The sequence below is a fragment of the Rhincodon typus genome, chromosome 14, assembly GCF_021869965.1.
Source record: "Rhincodon typus isolate 14 chromosome 14, sRhiTyp1.1, whole genome shotgun sequence".
NCBI lineage: Eukaryota > Metazoa > Chordata > Chondrichthyes > Orectolobiformes > Rhincodontidae > Rhincodon > Rhincodon typus.
The window spans coordinates 17,555,796-17,579,862 of record NC_063345.1 but is presented as its reverse complement, the minus strand read 5'-3'; the positions used below and the strand labels follow the sequence as shown (position 1 = coordinate 17,579,862).

Below are 24,067 nucleotides of genomic sequence, written 5' to 3'. Positions count from 1 at the left end.
GGCAAAAGAATGTTCAGAGTGAAATTTGCTATAAGCAACTCAAATAAACTAAAGTATCACAAAGGAACAGCATACATTTGAAATACAGTTAAGAGATAAAGGCAGCAAGTTTACTCCCCCAGCTCCAGTCAAACTGAAGGGTGGCCTGAAGCAAAATTGTCATTTTTCCCATGCACAATGACTAAATTACAAAATAACAACATACGTGTTTAAAAATCCAGAGTATTTACATATTACTATACGCTAATCACTATTAGGAAGAGACTATTTCACGGTTCTCACCTTGAATCTTCTCTTTGAAGAATGGAGTGAGCAGACTGCAGAAATGTGATTTGATTTGATTTATTGTAGTCACATGTACCTAAGTACAGTGAAAAGCTTTGTTTTGTGAGCAGTACAGGCAGATCATAGTAAACAAGGACATACAGATCATACGGTGTTTAGAGAGTGAGGTATACGAGGTTACAGCTGCACAGGAGGTGCACAAAGCAAGATTAACATTAGCAAGATCAACATTATTTAAAGTTAGAGAGTCCATTCAGTAGTCTAATAATGGTAGGGAAAAAGCTGTTCTTGAACCATTTGGTGCATGTGTTCAAGCTTCTGTATCTTCTGCATGACAGGAATACTGAGCTATGGCTCTTTTTGCTCATTTCCTTCTCTATACCAATGGACACGGAATTGGCAGTGATACTGAAGATGTAGTAGAAAGGTCTTATTGTCTCTTTCTGACCTATTATAAACATTGCAGAAAATAACAAATTTAGGTCAATGTCTGGACTGGTATTCTTCACCCAGGTCTATTGACGTGAGCTAAACTTAACACACATGGGACAGGTTTCCAGTTGGTAGTGTTGTTTTTTACCACACAATTTACATAAAATTAACATAACAAGCATGCAAGATTGCAGAATTTCGAGCACAAATTCAGTTCATTGCAAGCTGAGTTTCTGAAAACTTTTTCCCCAATTTAATATCTTTTACTAGAAACGGGCCATGTTCATGAAATTGATCATACTCCCACCAGTGGGGTTTTCTGCTGACTGCACTCACTCACAGGCCTTCTAGGAGACTTGGGAATCTTTTGAGTGTAGTGACAAAAATGAGCACTCTTTGTAAAGTTTATAAGTTCTTTTTATTTAATGCAATATGAAGCTGACGAGTGCACTCCCAATCTGAGCAGCAAATATTTTAACCATTCTCATTGAACCAAGATGGTAGCAGAGTCGGGCTCCTGAGCCAGAGTCTGTCTGCTCTGACTGCTTTTCTTTTCTTTTTTTCCCTTTTCTTGGTCTTTCACTATCTTCTATTTTCCTTACTTACCTCTTGAGCCTGGATGGTATTCGGCGGTGGACTTCACTGACCTTCAGTGAACCCAGCGCAGAGGATAGTAGGCCCATCGCAGACCTTTAGCATTCATAAAACTGGCACTGTGTGGTGTGATGTTGTACACTTTTCACTGTACATGTGTACCCCGCACTTGAGTACACATGACCAAGTAACCTAAATCTAAATCTAAATCCAAACCTATTTAAAGTCAATTTACTCACAAAGTTTTGATGACTACCATAAAAAATGTTTTATTGTAAACCCAATATTGAGTGCATTTACCAAGATGCTGCAATTTACCACTCTTGAATATATTTTAAAGCACTTTTTATTTTAAGAAAAAGGTGAGTTTTAAAATGTTGCTCAGTTTTACTAGTCCATGGCAAAGTTCACATTTTGTGATATGAAAGTGAGCTTGAGGGAAACTTGGGAGGGGTAAATGTTTTTAAGAATATTTGCTTTAAATGTATAGAATTTTATTTACACATAACACCCATTTTGCCAATTGCACTGAAAGTGGAAACACTATCTCACGGAATTCATTTTAAATGCTAAAGCGAACTCTGTATTTGTTTTCAAACAGGAGACAAAGGTTTTCCAGGGTCACCTGGTCGTCCTGGACTCCCAGGACCAAGAGGCCGTTCTGGGTTCGGGAAAGGTAGACCAGGTGATCCGGGGCCTCCGGGATATTCTGGACCACCAGGACAACCAGGGCCGAAGGGCTCCTTTGGCATTATTGGATTCCCTGGATCAACAGGAGAATTGGTAGGGATCCTGTTCAATCTGTGTCACTTCTTTGCCAAAGAAACTTCCTCATTTTCTATCCTCCAATTGTAAAGGCAGTCAGTCAGGCTGAATTAGGTGGATAATGGGGGCAAAAAAAGGCTCTTGTTTATATAACATCGCAAACCTCTGGCATCCCAAAGCACTTTACAATCAATTAAATACTTTTTTAGAAGTGTAGTCATTGAGGTAATGCAAAAAAAAACATAGCAACTGATTCCTGCACAGCAAACGGCCTGAAACTGTAATGTGATATTGACTAGAAAATCTGACATTGTATTATTTTACAGCAGATACTGAGGATAACTTCCCGACTCTTCTTTGAAATAATACCATTGGATCTTTTACATCTACCTGAGGGCCAATGGGGCTTTGGTGTAATGTCTCAGTCAAAAAACAACACCACCAGCAAAGCAACACTCCCTCAGTATTATGCTGGAGAGTTAGCCCAGATTCTGTGCTCAAATCTCCAGAGTGGGACTTGAACTCTCAACTTTGTGATTCAAAGACAAATGCTACAAAAGTGACCACAGCTAAAATCACCCTTTGTATCAATGATCATTCTTTGTATGTGAATTCAGCAGGAAGATACCTATAAGTTGTAGGAGATATAGAGATAATCGCTCTTATTTGACATCTATTAGAAGTTGCTGACCTGGAGCAGGGCCTCTGGCTGACTTTTATCTTGGCACAGACGAAGAATCGAATCTGGGATCATTTTGAACAGTTTCATTCCATCAGGAATGAATTTACACACCGACCTAGTTTACTACTGTAACTAGTGCTTTACAGTTAATTTAAAAAAAAACAGTAGAACATAACTCATCTGGAGATGACAGCAACATACTCATTCCACATAGTCATCTGCAGTTTCTGAAGGTTATGTTGTTTATTTCGTTACATTTTGATTGAAATCAGCAAAACCAGTGCAAATGATTGTGGAATTTCATGCTCAAATTAGGTCCAGAGCAAATCAGGTTTCTGTGATGATTTGCATAGGTTCTGCCCACAAAATAAATTATAACTGTAATTTAATTCACCATTATTGCTAGATTCCAATAATTCTGTCTACTTGTAAACCTTTGCCCTTAAAGTGATCTTTTAGTCACAAGGGCACCAAAAAATACAATTTAAAAGCTTTGAATTATTTATGGTTTATTAAAAAAAACTGACTATGGTTCTGGAGAGTTTTAAAAATCATGTTCAGTCACTTAAAATGGTGTTATGGTGCTCAGGTGGGGGATTGACATTGATTAAAAATGTTGACGTTTTTAAGTGCTATTAATTAAACTGAACCAGGTGAGCACTCTTTAACGTATCAAAGAATATTGTTAAAGCCAAAGACAATTTACAAAAAATTAAGATGCAGCCCAATTTTACATTTGGTGATATGTAAATGATGATGTGTGCTCCTATTACCAGAAGCAGAAGCTTTACCTCAGAATAGTCAGAATACATATGTAAAAATAAGTTTGATTTGTTTGCTAAACTGCAGTAAGTACTAGTGTGTGCATGTGCAGTTTAGGAAATATATTGAGCTTACCTAAAGATCTCTACAAACAATAGATAAAAATGATTGATTTTGAAATATTTTCCCCAAAGCATTTGAAGGATTCATATTGCATTCAAAATAATGCAAATTTATTTCATGAAAAAATTATTAACCTTCTGAATATGGAGATGTTCCCAAGTGAAGCTTTACCATGTGACATTGAATTTGTCTTTGACATTCTGCACCAATAATTGATTCAATATTGTCCTGACTAATTTGATTCTCTGAGGTCAAGGCAACAGGATTTGACCCTCCTTTAGGGCTCCACTAGTGTAGCTCTTGCACTGGTTGTGAATGACCCATAGTTGTTACTTGTTGTCTAATCTTTCTCGTTATTTGGAAATACCTTTTACATTGACTTGGCTGAGTGTATCCCACTAACATTTTGAATTGGAGCACTGAATTGATCTAAGTGATCTTGTCCCACTCATTCCATATCAGAAACTCGAGAAAGTGCACAACTAACACTGTGAGCTTCACAGGTGGCCTAGTGGTATTATTGCTAGAGTATTAACCCAGAGACCCAGGTAATGTTCTTGGGATTTGGGCTCGAAATCCATCATGGTGAAATTTGAATTCAATAAAAATCTGGAAATGCAAGTCTAATTGTTTCACCAATGTCCTTTAGGGAAAGAAATTGCTGTCCTTACCTGGTCTGGTCTACATGTGACTCCAGACCCACAGTAATGTAGTAGACTCTTAACTACCCTTTGGGCAATTAGGGATGGGCAATAACTGCTGGCTACCCTGTGAATTTTTTATTACATGGCGCAGAATGGTGGTGGTGGTCTGTTTGAGACTGGATGTTTAGCAAAGAAGAGGGTTCAAACCTGTATCCATTCAATCAATAAGATTGCAAGATGAACAGAACTCCATCATGCCAATATAACATCACTCAGTAAGATTCAGAAGTCAGCAGAGTGGAGAAGGGAGCTTGTATCATCACACAAAAGTGCTGTAGCACTTTATATTATTATACTGACTAATAGGTTGACTGTTAATTATTTTGTTTTATTTTGATTTCATTGTCATGTATACTCAACTACAAAAGTACAGGAGCACAGTGAAAAGTGTACAAGGCACCATCCTAGGTACAAGTACCTAGGTACAGAATCATAAAAACAAGATAGATAGAAAGAACAAAGTTAAAAGTTAAACATTGCAGTAATTATAGTATAGCATAAAACATATGAAATAAGGTTGAAAGTTACACATTGCAGACCTTCTTAGCTTTAAGTAGAAATTAAGGAAATAAAGCTGGAAGTTCAAATATTACAGTCTTTCTTAGTCATGGTGGGATCGCACTCCAAGGAATCACCACAAGATGGAAGATGAATGGTAGTCATTATAAGATGCATTAATTCCTCAGGTTGGTCAGTAGTTTGACATGGTAAAACTGTGTGTTGGAATGTGGATTGTGTATGTCATGAGTCTTGAATACCCACCTGGAGCTCACTGTACAATATTGTATTTAACAGGGTAATGATGGTCCACCAGGTCCTCCTGGGTACCCTGGTGAATGGGGTCTTGTTGGTCCAAAAGGTAAGAAGTTGGCCAGCTCTGCTTCCCTCCAGTTTCTCTTTGCTGTGGGATGATTGTTCATTGCACTGTGTGGTCTCTTTAAGATCACTGTGAGGCTGCTCATGTGCACGACATTGGTTGTGTCATAGCCTGTTTGTTTCTTCCATGTTAAGTCCTGGATTGCTGTGCTATTACAAACCCATGCAGATTAGAGTGAAGATTGCTCCTTACCCATTGTTACTTCCATGTATTAAACATTAGACTCCTTACTGGAATCTTTGCTATAATTGCTACAACAAATTGCAAACGTACATTTGTTTTGCTCAACTCTCAACTTAAGAAACAAATCAAACTGTGCTTGGTAATACCAGTCTGTGTGAGTTACTTGTGTTCCACCAACCTGTGGGATTGGCAATTCAGTGGTAAATAGAATCAAAGCTGTGATTCACCATTCAATGAGGTCACAAATTTGACAACATGGGAGGAAACTGTGTCTCTGTTTATTTTGAAGGAGCTGCAGGAACATCAGTTGACTGCAATATTGTTCAGTAAAGTGGTTTTAAAACATCTAAATTACTGTAGGTTTATAGAGACAAATAGAATCGAAAAAGAAATAAAATATGCCACAATTGTATAAATCATTTGTTCAGCCCCAGTTGGAGTATTTTGGATCAGTCTGGGTACCACACTGCAGAATGCCCCTGGAAAGGCAAAGAGGACCTTCACCAGAATGTTACAACGGATGAACTTGAAATGTTAACTATGTTCTCCTTGAAAAAGAGAAGGTGAAGAGGTAACCTAAAAGAGGTTTTCAAGATGATGGGACAGAGATAAGGAGGAAAAAAAACCAGAAGTCGCTGGAAAAGCTCAGCAGGTCTGGCAGCATCTGTGAAGAGAAAATCAGAGTTGACGTTTCGGGTCCGGTGACCCTTCCTCAGAACTGTGTGAGAGATGAGGAGGAATTTCTTCTCTGAGTGTAGTGAATCATTACCTCAGAGGGATATCAAGACTGGGACATTAAATATATTCATGACTGGGATAGATTTTTAATCAGTACAGGAATCAAGGGTTATGAGGGAAAAGGCAAAGTAGAATTGTTGATTATTAGATCAGCAATGATCTCATTGAATGGCAGAACAGACTCAACGGGTGGAAGCCTATTCCTACATCTTATGGTCTTATAGCGGTGTTATATTTGGGAGGGCAGGTGAAATAATTCCACAGAGGCTGGTATGCCGTCACCAAGTCACCCTTTATTTAGATGTGGAAAATCCTTGACTTTGATCCAGCTCCCTCAGAGCTAGCTCTCAGAGTGAACAGAACCTCTGACATTCCCTGATTGAATCGGGTTAACAGCCCTCATCAGGGGACAGATATTCTATGAGATCCGCCTGACTGACCTCATTCAGTCACCACAGCAGGTACACTTGATCAATTGCCAAGCCACACACTGCATCTGACATGCTGTGTATAGGAGTTCCATAACTCTCCCTCTTACTTACAACTCTAAGTAGCTGGTTATGCACAAGTGAGCAGTCTTTCAGTTTCAGCTAGAGTGTGACCTTCCAATGAAACCTGGGGATGACAGATGACGCAGAAGATCCGAACAACTCAATACAATGATACCTTGGAATAGAGACCTGGAAGGTGTGTGAAACATCCAGGATACTGCCATGACACAAAGGTGCCAATTTTGTCTGGTGGCAAAAATAGCGGAAATGCCCAAAATGCAAAATTCTGCCCCTGAACACATTATCTCCCATTTTCACCAGGGCAAGAACGGGAACAAGGAATGTTTCACACCTGTATGTTTTACATAAGTAACTGGCCATGTAAATCATGAGTTGTCTCCACTGAAGTGGGATTTTGGTAGGTTTAGAGTGTGAAGTCCAAAGTATGCTGATTAAATCTGGAAAGAGAGGGTCTGAACATGGTGGGTTTATTTAGATAGTCAGGGTACCTCTTTCGAGAGATAAAGTATCCCTTTATATCTGGTGCCAGGATACCTTTGGTAGAGGTTGGGTGCTCTTTGGGGAGGACTTGAGGAGATAAGGTGACTTTTGAACTTGTTAAATGAAGACATAAATACACATTAAAATTGAATAAACACGTTACTGTCAAGCTCATTGCAACTGCCAATTCAATTGCCAAAGAACATATAAAATAAAACTGTCACGTGGAACCTGTCAAAAGGATCAGGAGGAACTGTCAAAATCACCTATCAAAGGAAACTGCCAATGCATTTAAAATACCTATTTATAAAATCATGCCTGGGAGTGTTAAAATGTAAAGGTTGCTTGCTGTTGCACTGTGACTTTTCAAATACTCCTGAGGTTTCCATTTTTGGATTACTGCCGCAGGATTGATTCACAACCATCCATTCTCACAGTAGGGTCCCGGCTATTTCACAGTTTGACAATTACAAGTAGTTTCAGATGCTTTGAAATCAGACAATAAGAAAATGCTAATTGTTATAAAGGATTGTACATTTGAATTAAACGAGTTGAAGGCCTCGTGCAAGTTGAAGGAATGTGAATATAGTAATTATGAATGAAACCAGGAGTTACAGGATCAGAATAAGGCTATTCAGCCCATCAGTCTGTTCCACCGTTCGACCATGGCTAATATGTTTCTGAACCCCATTCTCCTGCCCTCTCCCTATAATCTTGATCCCCTTAATAGTCAAGAACCTATCTATCTCTGCCTTAAATACACTGAATGACTTGGCCTCCACAGCCTTCTGTGGCAAAGAGTTCCATAGATGCCCTACCCTATGGCTGAAGAAATTCCTCTTCATCTTAATTCTAAAGGGTCTTTCCTTCACTCTGAGGCTGTGCCCTGAGGTCCTAGTCTCTTTGAATGGTGGAAACATCTTCTCCATATCCACTCTATCCAGGCTTCTCAGTATTCTCTAAGTTTCAATCAGATTCCCCCCTCATCCTTCTAACCTCTGCTGAGTACAGACCCAGAGACCTCAAACCACTCCATATATGACAAGCCCTTCATGCCCAGGATCATTCTTATAAATCTGCTGTAGAACCCCTGCAAGATCAGCACATCCTTCCTTCGATATGAGACCCAAAACTGCTCATAATATTCCAAATTTGGTCTGACCAGAGCCTTATACAGCCTCTGCAGTACATCTCTGTTCTTGTATTCTACTCCTCTTGAAATGAATGCTAACATAGTACTTGCCTTCCTCACTGCTAACTGAACCTGCATGTTAACCTTAGGAGAATCCTGAACTAGGAGTCCTAAGTCTCTTTGTGCTTCAGATTTCCAAAGCCTTTCCCCTTTTAGAAAATAGCCTATGCTTCTATTCTTCCTACCAAAGTGCAAAACCTCACACTTTCCCACATTGTATTCCATCTGCCACTTCTTTTCCCACTCTCCTAGCCTCTGTAGTCCTTCCTGCAGCATCTCTACTTCCTCAATACTACCTGTCCCTCCACTTATCTTTGTGTCATCTGCAAACTTAGCAACAATGCTCTCATTTCCTTTGTCCAGATCGTTAATGTATAACGTGAATAGTTATGGTCCCAACACTGACACCTGCGGAACTCAACTGGTCACAATTTACCATCCTGAGAAAGACCCCTTTATATCCTCACTCTCTGCCTTCTGCCAGTCAGCCAATCCTCTATCCATACCAGTACCTCGCCCCTAACACCATGGGCTCTTACCTTATATAGCATCCTCCTGTGTAGCACCTTGTGAAAGGCCTTCTAGAAATCCAAATAGATCACGTCCACTGGCTCTTCTTCATCTAACTTAGTTGTTATCTCCTCAAACAGTTCTAACAAATTTGAAAGGCATGACCTCCCCTTGATGAAGACACGCTGATTCAACCCTATTTTAACATGCACTTCCAAGCACTCCATAATCTCATCCTTACTAATTGACTCTTAAAATCCTGCCAACGACCGAGGTCAGGCTAATCGGCTGATAGTTTTCTGTCCTCTGCCTCTGTCCCTTCCTTCTGAAACAGGGGAAATATTAGCTATTTTCCAGACCATTCCTAAAAGATCAGCACAAATGCCTCTACAATCTCCTCAGCTATCTCCTTCAGAACTCTGGGGTATAGTTTATTTAGCCTGGGAGATTTATCCACCTTGTAAACTTTCGGCTTCCCCAGCACCTTCCCCTTAGTGATGGCCATAGCATTCACCTCTGACTCCGATTCTCATGAAGTTCTGGTATGCTGCTGGTGTCTCCTACTGTGATGCAAACCACCTATTCAGTTCCTCCACAATTTCTTTGTTTGCCATTATTACTTCTTTAGCCTCATTTTCCAATTGTCCAGTGTCCATTGTTGCCTTTGTCTTACCTTCTATATATCCAAAAAAAAGCTTTTGCAATCCCTTTTTATGTTACTCGCTACAGAGGTTTCATATTCCAACTTTTCCTCGCTTACTTGTTGTTTTTTCTTTGTGGTCCTCTAATGTTTTTTAAAGGCTTCCCACTAAACTTTAAAACATTGTATGCATTTTCTTTAGTCCAATATCCAATAGACAACTGTTTTCATGTGGACAGTCACCTTAATTTCTCTGGACCAACCCCGCAATTCCCCTCCTTTACCCATTCGTACCTACCTCTCTCTGAGTTGACTGCTCTCAGAGCCAACCCTGACTTTGTAATTAAACCTGCTGACATGGGTGGTGCTGTTGTTATTTGGCGTACTGACCCCTACATTGCAGAGGTTGAGCATCAGTGCTTGGGCTCTTCCTTCCTTTCTCCCTCGGACCATGACCCCTCTGTTGAACATCAGGCTATTATGTCCACAATGATCACTAATCTCATTTCAATTAGTAATCTCTTCACTCCACCCCGTCCCCAACTACCTCCAAGTTCATAGTCCCCCAACCCAGCACAGCCCATTTTTACCTTCTTCCCACAATCCACAAACAGATCTACTTGGCCTTACCCATTGTTTCTGCCTACTCGTGCCCCACAGAACTCATATCTTCCTACTTTTTTTTTCTCCCCTTGTCCAGTTCTTTTCCATGTACATCCACAATTCCTCTGACACTTTACGTCACTTTACTTCAGAATTTCCAGTTTGTGGCTCCAGCTGCCTTTTCACCACGGATGTGCAATCCCTTTAACATTCATCCCCTATCAGATGGTCTCAGGGTTCTCTGCCTCTTTCTGGAAAAAAGGCCTGAACTGTCCCCATCCCCCACCACCCTCTTCTGCCTGGCCGAGCTCGCCCTCACTGTGAATAATGTTTCTTTGAACTCCTCTCACTTACTTCAGGTCAAAGGTGTGGCCATGTGTACCTGCATGGGAGTGGAACATTCCTTGTTCCAGTCCTACTCCGGCCCCCACCCACAACTCTTTGTCCACTACATCGATGACATCATCGGTGCTGCTTCCCTCCTGTATCCGAATGTGTAAAAATTTATCAATTTTGTTTCCAATTTCCACCCTGCTTTCACCTTCACTTGGTCCATCTCTGATGCCTCCCTTCCCTCCCTCGACATCTCTGTTTCCATTCCGGGATGGGCTGGCCACCAATGTCAAGTACAAATTCACTGACTCCCACAGTTACCCGGATTATACATCCTTACATTTCGCTTCCTGTAAAGACTCCATTCCATTCTCCAAGTTACTCTGCCTGTGTCACATCTGTTCTGATGGTGCCAACTTCGACAAGGTGCTTCCTAAATGTCCACCTTCTTCCTCAATTGAGGATTCCCCACCACAGCAGTTAACAGGGCCCCAGCCGGGTCCCACCCATCTCCCACACTTCGGCCAACACCCCTTTCTTCCCTTCTACAATGCTGATAGTGTACCCTTTGTCCTCACCTACCATCTCCACCAGCATCCACATCCAGAGGATCAACATCCATCACTTCCAGTGGGATGCCACCACCAGTTACACTTCCCCTCTCGTGTCAGCCTTTTGCAGGGATCGTTCCCTCCAGGACACCCTGGCCACTTCTTCTTTATCTCAACATGTCCCCACAGTCTCATGGCACCTTCCCCTGCAATCACAGAAGGTATAATACCTGTTCACTTACTTCCTCCTTTCTCACTGCCCAAGGCCCCAGTCACATCTTCCAGGTGAAGCAGTGATTTACCTGGACTTGTATTCGCTGTTCACAATCGGATCTCCATTGGGAGACAAAAGGCAGACTAGGTGACTGCTTTGCGGAACACCATGTTCTGCCCGCAAAAAGGACCCTGAGCTTCCAGTTGCCTGCCATTTCAGCACACCACCGCCTTTCCTGGCTCAACACCTCTGTCTTAGGTTTGTTGCAGTGTTCTAGCGAAACAAGCTGGAAGAACAGCATCTCATTTTCTGCTTGGGAATGCTGCAGCTTTCAGGACTCGATGTAGAGTTCAATAATTCTAGGGCTTGAGCACTTTCTCTCATGTCCTTACTCAACTCCCACACCCTAGACCTTGTCAGCACATGGTCTGCTACCATAGCCAACCCATTGTCAGCTACTAATAGTCCCTATTAGCAGCTATTCATTCTACCTGGCTGAACTTTACCCATTCCTTTGTCTGCCCAACTGTTCTCTCTTTCTGGGCTTTATCTCCACCCTTCCCCCCAGCCCATCTCCAGCATATATACCAATCTTTCTGCAGCTACCATTAGTTCTGAAGAATGGTCACAGGACCCAAAATGTTAATTCTGCTTTCTGTCCACAGATGCAGCCAGAACTGTTGGGTTTTTCTAGCAATTTATGCTTTTGTCTGTGAGTCATTTTTAAAGGGTAGGATTTCTTCTCTCTCTGTGCTCCCAACCCTGGAGCAAAATCAGGCCTCAGTGAGGCAAATGACCAGTTACCTGTGACATAATCGAAGATTTCACAAAGTATAAGCCCCATCATTAGTTATAGAACATTGTAGTAAAACATACCATGACAGCAGGTTTCCTGTTGGAATACCTCCAAATGAGACAGGTGAGAGATAAAAAGTCTATTCTTTTTCACAGGTAGGTCCACACTCAAAGGTCATTTATGTAATGGCATTGGCAAAAACCCAAGTGAAAGGTGAGGACATTTGTTTCACTGGAAGAATTGTTGAGACTTGGAGACCTCAACCTGAAAACTTGTTGGAAGCAGATTGCTTAATCAATTTTAAAAGGAGTTGGAAATATATTCGAGGGTGAAGATTTCATTGGGCAGTAGGCAAGATGCAAGGGTTTGTGAGAATAAACATGACTGTTCTTTCAAAGAACCAGCACAGGCACTTTGAACTGATTTGACTCCTGTGCTGTCAACTTTTATGATTCTATGATGACCACAACAGGGTGAGATTAATATCAGTAGAATGGCTTTTTTTTTTTACTTCACTTATGGTTGAGTTTTATTAAGTATGTGTTGAAGTTTTGACAATCCAATCATATTAATTTAGGACATCTGGTTGGCATGGACGAATTGGACTGAAGGGTCTGTTTCCATGCTGTACAGCTCTATGACCCTATGGCATTATATCTTTGAAGTAATCACAAACCTTTTGAGCCTTTTTAAATTCTTTCTTACAGTGGTTGAGATGGTAAGAATAACTTTTGGTGGAACTATTACATCAATGATTCATTTCTTGTTTCCTTTAGTGGCTCAAATCTTGCAGCAGTGGAGCATCTTGTATGATGTTAGACTCTTTGCTGTAGACTTCAGTGCAAATGTTTTGAATCTAAAAGCTTGCAATAAAGTCTATGCTATCCCAGCATTCATCGTATTGCTGAAATTCCTCTATTAAAATATGAGGGTTCATTATTATATACGCCTCACAGAAGATTCTCTTTTGATGATACAGGTGAACCTGGTGATCGACTAGCTGTGCCAGGCCTAGTAGGAAGAAAAGGAGAACGTGGGCAACCAGGGTATCCAGGTGAGGTAACTGGTGTTTTTCTCACATGAGATGCACATTATCTTGCATTCAGTACCTCTGTCGCTACTCTCCTGAACATAGAACATAGAACATTGAACATTACAGCGCAGTACAGGCCCTTCGGCCCTCAATGTTGCGCCGACCTGTGAAACCAATCTGAAGCCTATCTAACCTACACTATTCCATTATCACCCATATGTTTATCCAATGACCATTTAAATGCCCTTAAAGTTGGCGAGTCTACTACTTTTGCAGGCCGGGCATTCCACGCCCTTACTACTGAAGGTGGAGTCTGTCAAGCCTTTTGACATCAGTTACCTGACTGGCTAATGGGAGCGGGACTTTGGGCAGCAGTAGGCCACCAGAGGCTGGTGGGATTTGTCACCAGCAGAAAACCCAGCAGCCCATATGCGCACAGCAAGCTCTCACAGATAGCAACGTGATAATGACCAGATAATCTGTTTACATGGTCGGGGGATGAATATTAGTCAGGATGTCATAGTCTTGTCATGCCTGGTATCAACCTAGTGAACCTCAGTTGCATTCCTTCTATGTCAAGAATGGCCTCCCTTAGGTAGAGAGATCAAAGCTGCCTTAATACTCTAGGTGTGGTCTCACCAAAGCCCTGTACAACTACAATAACACATCCCTACTTCTGAATTGAAATCCTCTTGAAATGAAGGCCTTTTTATTTGATCATTTGTGGGATGTGGGCGTAACTGGCTGGCCAGCATTTCTTGCTCATCCCCAATTCCCCTCAAGAAGGTGATGGTGAGCTGCTTTCTTGAACTGCTGCAGTCCACCTGCTGTTGGTTGACCCATAATGCCATTAGGGAGAGAACTCCAAGACTTTGACCCAGTGACAGAGAAGGAACGGCGATATATTTCCAAGTCAGGATGGTGAGTGGCTTGGAGGGGAACTTGAAGGTGGTGGTGTTCCCATATATCTGCTGCCGCAATCCTTCTGGATGGAGTGGTCATGAGTTTGGAAGATGCTGTCCGCGGATCTTTGGTGAATTTCTGCAGTGCATCTTGTAGATCATACACACTGCTACTACTGAACATCAGTGGTGGAGGGAGTGAATGCTTGGATGTAGTGCCAATCAAACGGGCTGCTTTGTCCTGGATGGTGTCAAGCTTCTTGAGCTGCACTCATCCAGGCAAGTGGGGAGTATTCCATCACACTCCTGACTTGTGCCTTGTTGATGGTGGACAGGCTTTGGGGAGTCAGGAGGTGCTAGTGTACCATTTGATCCCCTAAATGCTTGCTACACTTGCCTGTTTACTTTCATTGACTGACGTACAGGGATACCCAGATTCCTTTGTATAACTATATTTCCAAGTACATCACCATCTAAATAATAGACTTTCTTTTCGTTTTTCACACCAAAGTGCATAACTTCACATTTAAACACATTGTATTGCATATACCTTGTGTTTGTTTGTTCACTCAACTTGTCTAAATCAGTTTGAAGGCTCTTTACTACATCCTCCTCACAGCTCACCATGCCAACCAATCTTGTGTTCTCAGCAAACTTGGAAATGTTGCATATGGTTTCCTCATCCAAGTCATATATATAAATTGTGAATAGCTTGGGCCCAAGCACTGATTGTTTCAGACCCAACTGGTCACTGCCTGCCACCTGGGAAAATGACCATTTGTTCCATACCAATATATTACCCCTTATCCCATATGCTTACATTTAGCTACTAATTTTGTTGAGGGACCTTAGCAAAAGCCTTCTCAAAATCCAAATGCATCACATCCGCTGGTTCTCTCTCATCTATTCTAGTCATATCCTCAAAAAAAAACTCCAGTAGATTTGTTAAGCGTGATTTGCCTTTCATAAACCCATGCTGGTTTTGTCCAATCCCATTAATGCTTTCAAGTGTTCTGTTATTCCATCTTTGATAATAGACTCAATAGTATTTTTCCCAGTACTGATGTTAGGCTAACTGATCTGTAATTATCTGTTTCTCTCTACCTTCTTAAGTAGTCAGATTACATTTGCCACACTACAACCTGCAGAAACCGCTCCAGAGTCTGTAGAACGTTGGAAGATAGCCACCAATGCATCCAATATTTCCAGGGCTACTTCCTGAAGTATCCGTAGATTGTCAGGCCCTGGTGATATGTTGGCCTTTAGTTGCATCAATTTCCCAACACCATTTCCCTACTAATATTGATTTCCTTCAGTTCCACCCTTTCACTTAATCCTTGGTTCCCTAACATTTCTGGGAGGTTATATGTGTCCTCTTTTAGGAAGACAGAAACAAAGTATGTGTTCAATTCTTCTGCCATTTCTTTATTCCCCATTATAATTTCCCCAGCTTCTCACTGTAAGAGATCTACATTTGCCTCAATCTTCTCTTCGCATATTTATAGAAGCTTTTATGACGAGTTTCTGTGTTTGCTGCAGTTTTACTCTCGTACTCTATTTTGCCTCTCTTGATCAAAACGTTTACCCTTGTTTGCTGAATTCTAAAATGCTCCCAATGCTCAGTCTTGCTGCTTTTTCTGATTCTCAGTTGAGAGCAGATAATGCCCAGAGGGTGTTAGCATTGTTTACAACTTTTCTCAACTGTTCTCTCAAGCATACAAAAATTGTTGGGCAGGAAAATACTGGTCGCTGTATATAATGATACTTCATTCATGCTATAAATATTCCCTCCTCACCCAGAGACATGAAATCCACTGGAAGAGATAGAATGCAAAGTTTTAAAAAATGCCAGGCTAATTAGAGGAGAGAAATCTTGAAAATACCGCCTGACTCCCCTTAGCTGATGAAAACTACTCCAAGAGACCACATTAATCCTGACTTCTATTCATAGTATCAAGTTGTTCCTCCCAATCATTGGAAGTTGTTCTTATATTTTAGATGCTTAATCTTGCTGTTCCTTTCTAAAATTTCAGGTGAAAGAGGGCAGACTGGTTTGCGTGGTGATCCTGGTCTCTCGGGTAGCCCTGGGCCTCCTGGACTTAAAGGATTACCAGGTGAAAGAGGTCGACCGGCTGGCCAAGGTGAGAATCTTATAAATATTGTTAGACCACGGAAGTGTGGCACAGAGGAGGCCATTCAGCTCAACAGGTCAGCGTTATTTCTTCAGTCTTATCAGTCTTATCCTGTTCCCCTTACTATCTCCATCTGATGTCATACATCGACTGATTTTCTCCTCTCCTAACATTGTTTGATGAGAGGCGCCTTCTTTGTGCAGAATGGCTGAAGACTGAAGGAAATCAAGCTCATGGCCTATTGCTCAGATGTCACGGACACTGTGTACAATTTCAAATGGGCATGTCATTGGCTATGGTACTGTTCTGATGTTCTTTCTGTGCCTGCTCAGTGGGATTGCTTCAGTGAGTATAAACTGATCTGCGTGATCATGAGGTTTCCTAAGGTGCAATATTTCTCTGCTTCATCAAAAGCCACAGTGATAAGGACGTTTCAAAAAATATTATTTTGCAATCATCTCACCAATCTGTTTCTTCTGTGCATAGGTGCTCCAGGGCTGCAAGGGCTATCTGGGAGTCCAGGTTACCAGGGACCTCGAGGATATCCAGGTCCTCCAGGACCTCCAGGTCGACCTTATCAACCAGGACAGAAAGGTGCCGACCATAACTATCTTACTCTTACACTTTGATATCAGAAGGATTGTAGTCTATTAAAAAGACAAGTCATCCTATTTATATTAGTCTCATACCTAGATGCTAGGTCAGGGTGCAGACAGATCATTGCATTGTTAACTTTTTTTCATATTCCATATTATTCTCCTCGCTGAATCGGTCATCAATTCATCTCTCATGAATGTGAATCCAAAGACTGCACTGTATTCTGATCACTCCAAGCTTGAGATTGGTTTACATATTCTTCAAAGAGTAATAATACTGATTCTCTCCATCCTGTCAGATCTGTTAGGATACCCTTTCCTCTTTCAGGCCCCTGCTGTGTCTCTGACAGGCACAATATAGTGGAGACAGGCTGTACCTGCAGCTTAAGGGGATTTCCCAGTTGTGGACCTTTAGCAGATCTTTCCATGCTACTGGTGTGTGCCTGCCTTGCGCACGTATTTGATATAAAGATGGGGGTAGACCGAAATGTACATTGCTATGGCTGCCTGCAGCTGATTCTGGGGCAAGGAGAGTCCATGGCATTGAGAAGCAGTCGAAAAATCACTACCCACCATCAAGTTAACATAGAACATAGAACACTACAGCACAGTACAGGCCCTTCGGCCCATGATGTTGTGCTGACCTATTATCCTACTCTAAGATCAAACTACCCTGCATACCCTACATTTCCTACGTTGTAGTTGTCCTGTGACATCTCCACAGACTCTCTAACCTGCAGAAGTCTGAGCACAAACCCCAACACAGGATCGCTTCAAGGATCTCTTTGCTGAGGTGATCAAAGGAAACAACAAGGAAATTGAATGCGGAGCCTGGGAATGCAGCCTCTCATCTCCTTGCCTTTCTCATTTTGCACCTACTGAAGTGGAGGTGCCAATTTTGGACTGGCATGGACAAAGTCTGAAGTCACACGACACCAGTTTATAGTGCAATAGGTTTGTTTGAAATCACAAGCTTTCGGAGCTTGAAGACTTCACCTGGCGAAGGGGCTATGCTCTGAAAGCTTATGAAACCAAATAAATGTGTGGGACTATAACCTGGTGTTGGGCACCTACTGAAAGCTTAGAGTCTGTTAGACCCAAGCATGGGAAAGGCCCAAAAAATCCTGGAGTAGGATAGTGGAATTGGGAGAGAAAGAAGAAGCTTTTACAATTTATTTCTTCATTGCTGCAATTGGGAAGAAAGCATTCCTTGGGTGTAAGATGATGATGGTTCCTCCTGTTAATACTTTATATGTAGCACACGTTCTGTGGCAGAGTCACACACCCATTTATGACAGCCATTCCATCATGCTTCCTGCAGACAGTCCAATTATTCAACAACAGCGTATCCTTCAAATCAGGGTGAGCAATGTATTAAGAAATTTGCTTTAAATGATAAACATGGCACTTCTTCCCTATTTTTCTGAAAGTGAAAGGAGAGCAACTGCATGAGCATCTTTCTAATGCCTTGAATGATAAAGAAGGGGGAAAGTACATAAGTAGGTTATTAATACAGTAAGACTGTAACTGGCACTTTACTGGGGCTATTTGACGCTTGTGTAAAGGGTACAATCCTCTTCAATCTGACAGTATAGCATCAAACAGAGCAGAAGAAAAAATCTTGTTCCAGTTGTTCTCCTCACCATTCCCATAGAGCTCAAAGACTCTATACACTGTACACTACCTGTAACATTCAATAGATTTTCCACCAGATACCCTTCCAACTCCCTCTTAATGTTACTGATACTTCAATCTCACTCACAGCCCATTCCAAACATTCAGATCTCTGTGAAATAGTTCTATCAGATCCATTCATTTCTCCCTTTTGCATTTTCTTCCATATCCCTTGGTGTCATTCATTGAACCATAATATAGTTTCTTGGATGTCAGTTTAAGGACCTTAAATGTCTCTTGTACTTTCTTCCAATATCCCTTAATTTGACTTCATTTCCATCAAACCTACCTTCGCCCACTGTTCTTTGTGAGATAAAACCTACTTAACTGGATGCATATCCTTGATACAACAACTGCTCTGCCCAGGACTGTAAGAAACTACAGAGAGTTGTTGACAAAGTCCAGTCCATCATGCAAACCAACCTTCCATCCATTGGCTCCATCTACACATCTCACTGCCTCGGAAAGGCAGCCAACATAATGAAAGACCCCTCCCACCCCAGTTATAATCTCTTTCAACCTCTTCCACTGGGCAGAAGATGCAAAAACTTAAACACACATATCAACAGGTTCAAGACCAGCATTTTCTCTGCTGTTATTAGATTTCTGAATGGACCACTCAGATTTCAAATCTAATGTTGATCTTGCTTTTGTGCACGTTGTTTACAGCCATAACTTTGTATTCTTCATTCTGTTCAATCACCCTATGATCTTTGTATGTTTTGCCTGTGCTGTACTTAAGTACATGTGGCAATTATTAATAAATCAAATCAAATAGCTTACTGATACTATTATAGTGCAACTGGCACTTTACTGGGGCTCATTGATGCTTGACCAAAGGGTATCTGGTAGTGTAGCACTATGTAACTATTAGTGGTTCGGCTGTTAATTTAGTTCTCTATATCAATAATAACATTTGGTTTTGTTCCACCAGGACTCCCAGGCTCTCCAGGACTAGATGGTTTGAATGGTTTGCCTGGACCTAAAGGACCCCGAGGAACACCAGGTACTTACCAATAAGAGGTTCATTAAATTCTGTTTGGGATTGAGGTATTACCTGATCCCTATAAGACCATAAGATTTAGAAACAGAAGTAGGAATCCTAGCACAGTGTTGACCTAAAGTTTCTTATTGAGGCATAGAGAGTGCATTTCTACTCTTCCTGGTCCCACAAGAAGTTTTTTATTTAGAAAAAGGAAAAGATTTTGTCTTGTTCTGGCCCAGTTTCTGCTACTTTTAGACAGAAGCAAGACATGATTGGCTGATTTTAATTGTCAATTCACTCAATTTTAGTCAGGCAATTGGTGTCAAGATCATCACCTTTGTTTGGTTTCTGAATATGAGAATGTAAGAAAAGTAATGCAATTTTTTAAGCATGTTGTATAGTGTTCGCTGTGAATTCATTTAATGGACTGACTCAAAGCAATGACACTCAATGAAAACTATTCACAAAAATCTAAAGACCTCTGTGAACTTGCTCCTTCCCAAAGACATGTTTAATGTTGTGCTAAAAACATCAGCGGCAGTGAAGTCATCAGCAACCAATCAGATTAAACTATTCTCACAGGTAGCAAATGAGGAAGCAAAAATCACTGATCCCTTTTACATCCAATTTTAAATTTTACAGACGGAGAATGAAATAACTAGTGCGTACACACGGGATTGAACTGAAATGTAAAGTAGACAAACTGTAAATACAGAGATAGTAGTAACTGCAGATGCTGGAGAATCTGAGATAACAAGGTGTAGAGCTGGATGAACACAGCAGGCCAAGCAGCATCAGAGGAGCAGGAAAGCTGACTGGACTTTGTTAACAACTCTCTGTAGTTTCTTACGGTCCTGGGCAGAGCAGTTGTTGTATCAAGGATATGCATCCAGTTAAGTAGGTTTTATCTCACAAAGAACAGTGGGTGAAGGAAGGTTTGATGGAAATGAAGTCAAATTAAGCGATATTGGAAGAAAGTACAGGAGACATTTCAGAAAAAGAAGGGTGTAGGCCTGAAACGTCAGCTTTCCTGCTCCTCTAATGCTGCTTGGCCTGCTGTGTTCATCCAGCTCTACACCTTGTTATCTCAAACTGTAAATACAAGTACTTTTTTTTTAAAAAAGTGAAGTTTCTTAAAGCAATAGCAAAATTTTACATTCAGTAAATTTGAAATTCTACCTTTAGCAGGCCTGGATGCAAGATCCATCTGTCCTGGAAGTGTGTCATAGCATGTCTAGCTTGGTTGATTAAAATAATTAGAATTAAGCTTTCACAGCCACTAAGACTGTTCATTAATAATTATGAAACCTGGAGACATTGAAAATATGAGCAGGAGTGGGCCATTCAGCCCTTTGACCTTGCTCCAATACCCCAATTTAATATCGTCATAACCAATCATTCAATTCAGTATCCTGTTCCCACTTTCTCCCTCACTAAAGATCCAGTTACCCTTTAGTAAAAAAAATCCAATATTTTAAAGGGATTTGACAGTGAGACCGAGAGTGCAAGAATAGGAGCTCTTATGTCTTCATTAAATTCTAATTGATAGCATTTTTTTCCTTTATTCATAAGATATAACTGGTTAGGCTAGCATTTATAATGCAGAGGATGGCTAAAGGTCCACCATGTTGCAGTGGGTCTGGAGTCACACGAAGGCCAGAGATCAGCTAAGGAGGGCAGATATTTTTTTCTCCTAAGGATCATTAGTAAGTCAGATCACTTTTACAACTATCAGCAGTGGTTACATGGTTACCATTAGTCTAGCTTTTAATTACAGATTTTTATTGATTTAACTCTCACCTTCTGCCACATGGGTTTAAAACCAATGTTTCCACAACATTACTGGGGGTTATAGAGTCATAGAGCTGTACAGCATGGAAACAGACCCTTTGGCCCAACTTGTCCATGCTGACCATATATCCTACATTAATCTAGTTCCATTTACCAGCATTTAGCTCATTTCCTTCTAAATCTTTCCTATTAATATAGCCATCCAGATCCCTTTTAAACCTTGTAATTTCACCAGCCTCCACCACTTCCTGTGGCATCTCATTCCATACACACACCACACTCTGCATGAAAAATTTGCCCTTAGGTCCCTTTTAAATCTTTCCCCTCTCACCTTAAACCTATGCCCTCTAGTTTTGGACTCCACCATACTGGGGAAAAGACCTTGTGAACTTACCCTATCTATGCTCCTCATGATTTTATAAATCTCTATAAGGTCACCCCTCAGCCTCCCGTGCTCCAGGGAAAATAGCTCCATCCTATTCAGCCTCACCGTACACCTGAAACCATCCAACCCTGGCAACATCCTCGTAAATCTTTTCGAAACCCTTTCATGTTTCATAACATCCTACTTATAGCAGGGAGACTAGAATTGCATGCAGTGTTCCAAAAGTGTCACACTGTCAGGTCCCCTCAGGATCTTATATGTTTCGATAAGATGACCTTTGAATCTTCTAAACTCCAATAAGTACAGGTCTAACTTATCAAATCTTTCCTTCTAAGATAACCTCTTCATTCCAGGAACTAGAATAGTGTTTCTACTCTGAACTACTTCTATTGTATTTATATGCTTTATTAAGTGAGGGGACCAAAACTGTGTGGAGTACTCCAATACAGCCTCACCAAAGCCCTGTAGAAGTACAGCAAAACCTATTTACCATTATAATAAATAACAATATTCCATTTGCCATCCTAATCATTTGCTGTATCTTTTTTTTTGTAGGATATGGGTAACCCCAGTTAGGCCTATCCCTGATTGCCCTGGAGAAGGTGGTGGCGAGCTGCCTTTTTGAACCACTTCAATTCTTGTAGCTTAGGGACACCCACAAATCTGTTAGGAAGGCAGTTCCAAGGTTCGACCCAGAGACCGTGAAGTAGCAGTGATCTATTTCCCAGCCATTTTGCAAGCTTCTTATTTCTGATTCGTGTACCGGAGCACCCAGATCCCTCTGTACTGCAAAGTTCTGCAATCTTTGTCCATTTAAATAATATTCTGCTTTTTCATTGCTCCAACCAAAGTGGACCCATGCACATTTTCCACATTACACCATCATTACTGTTGCAAATTCGGTACAAAACGCTTTACAGATTCTATTTAGGAGACCATAAATAAAGCGTGAATAGGTTGTAAATGGAGCAGGGAATTCTTTCTGCTTTAATTCCGCTATAATGTTTGTCAATTTCTCCAAGAGCTGCTCCCTTGAGTTTCCACCACCCAATAGCTCTTGAAATGGCAGTGATGCAGGGGTCACTTTGAGGAAATTCCCAGCAATTGTCTCGATAGCAAATGAATATTTATCTTCTGATGTTCTGTTTAGGTGCTGTTTTGGCAGCAGTGCCAGGGCCTCCTGGTCTTCCTGGGTTAAAGGGTGAATACGGTACACCAGGAATTGGTGTTGGGGCACCAGGATATCCTGGACAAAAAGGACCTCGAGGAGATCCAGGTAATTTAGAAAATCGAGTGTTAATTGTTCACTACTATTTTACAGGATGTTGTGCTGGCAGGTCTGGTGACAAACTTGGCAATTTTCTTCCTGAAGATAGTGATAATTGCATCATTGCAAGGAATTTGTACCTCAGTATTTTTACTGCAGTGTTTCACTGTGTATCAATAAGGCATGATGTTTCTTGTGGAGTTTGTTTGCATGTTCCATTTGTGAAAAAATATCCTGTTGTATGGAGACTCATTGGATTGAATCTTGACAGGCAGTAGGAAGATGGGGGTTCTCGAGTTTCTGTCAGGGAATACAAATGTTCAGATTTCTCCACATGCTTTGCAAGTTTGAGTTGAGCTCACAGCTTTGTTTTGACAAGTTCTCCACTTGTCTACATTAGCCTAAACAGACCCAGTTTCCCTCTGAGCAGAGAGCACTCCAGGGGAGGCTACAGTTGCATTTACATCACTTGGTGCTGCTCGTGGGATTTGTGCTTCTGATAGCTCATTGATGAAGGAAATATAAAAACTGGCCTTCACTTGAAATTGATTTATTCGTAGATTGAAACATTACAATCATTTATCTCCTGACTCTGTTTTAATTCTGAGTCAGTAAATGTCTCTCTTATCTGTGCTCAAGTAACCAACCAATCAAGTAACCATCCACGCTTTCACTTATATATACTTATTGAACATCACATGTATCAATTGAGTTTATGACAGTAAGATTGGGGTATGGGCAATTGTGTAGGGAGGTGTTCACAGTCATCTCATCTGAACCCAACCCACACTTCTTTGGTGCTTACGATTCCACCCAATGAGTTTGATATTGCAATATCTACAATTCTATCATAAATTGTGTAGATGTCTGTTCAGTTGTTACCTGTGGCCAGCCAATAATTAAAATCTATCAAAGGAGATATAGGTATTTTGCTCCCAGGACAGACAATGAGAAAAGTGAACCAGTGTTATTGTTGCTGATTTTTATCCATTGGCTCCTAGTGCTAAATAAGGACATGAGTGAGAAAGGAATAGGAAGGTGTGTAGATCTATTGAGATGAGGTAGGGATATAGAGCCTAAATACTAGCGTAGATCAGTTGGGCTGAAGCCCTCCTGCTGCTGTACTGTGATTGCAATGTAATTCTGTGAATGGGCAGTGGGTAAGGGCACACTCTGGGTAAGTGATTATATCAATGTTTCACTGTCCAAGAGGCCAAATGTGGTGCAAATGGACATGTTATTGTAGAGACTGCTCATTCATGCTCTAGTATAAACAGTGTGTCATGGATAGAAAAAGAACGAAGACATAAAGAGGAAATGATAATA

General features: G+C 41.1%; 1 protein-coding gene across 5 annotated transcripts in view; it reads left to right on the top strand.

Moving 5' to 3' along the window:
- The window catches only part of col4a6 (collagen, type IV, alpha 6), a 380,416-nt gene that overhangs the window by 324,520 nt on the left and 31,829 nt on the right, over window positions 1-24,067 (top strand). For all 5 annotated transcript variants that reach the window (XM_048605112.1, XM_048605109.1, XM_048605111.1 and 2 more), the window contains 7 exons: window positions 1,913-2,094; window positions 5,143-5,206; window positions 12,956-13,030; window positions 15,945-16,052; window positions 16,530-16,637; window positions 19,248-19,319; window positions 22,625-22,750. In XM_048605112.1, coding sequence (XP_048461069.1) covers window positions 1,913-2,094; window positions 5,143-5,206; window positions 12,956-13,030; window positions 15,945-16,052; window positions 16,530-16,637; window positions 19,248-19,319; window positions 22,625-22,750 — 735 coding nt within the window. The remainder of the gene's footprint in view (window positions 1-1,912; window positions 2,095-5,142; window positions 5,207-12,955; window positions 13,031-15,944; window positions 16,053-16,529; window positions 16,638-19,247; window positions 19,320-22,624; window positions 22,751-24,067) is intronic.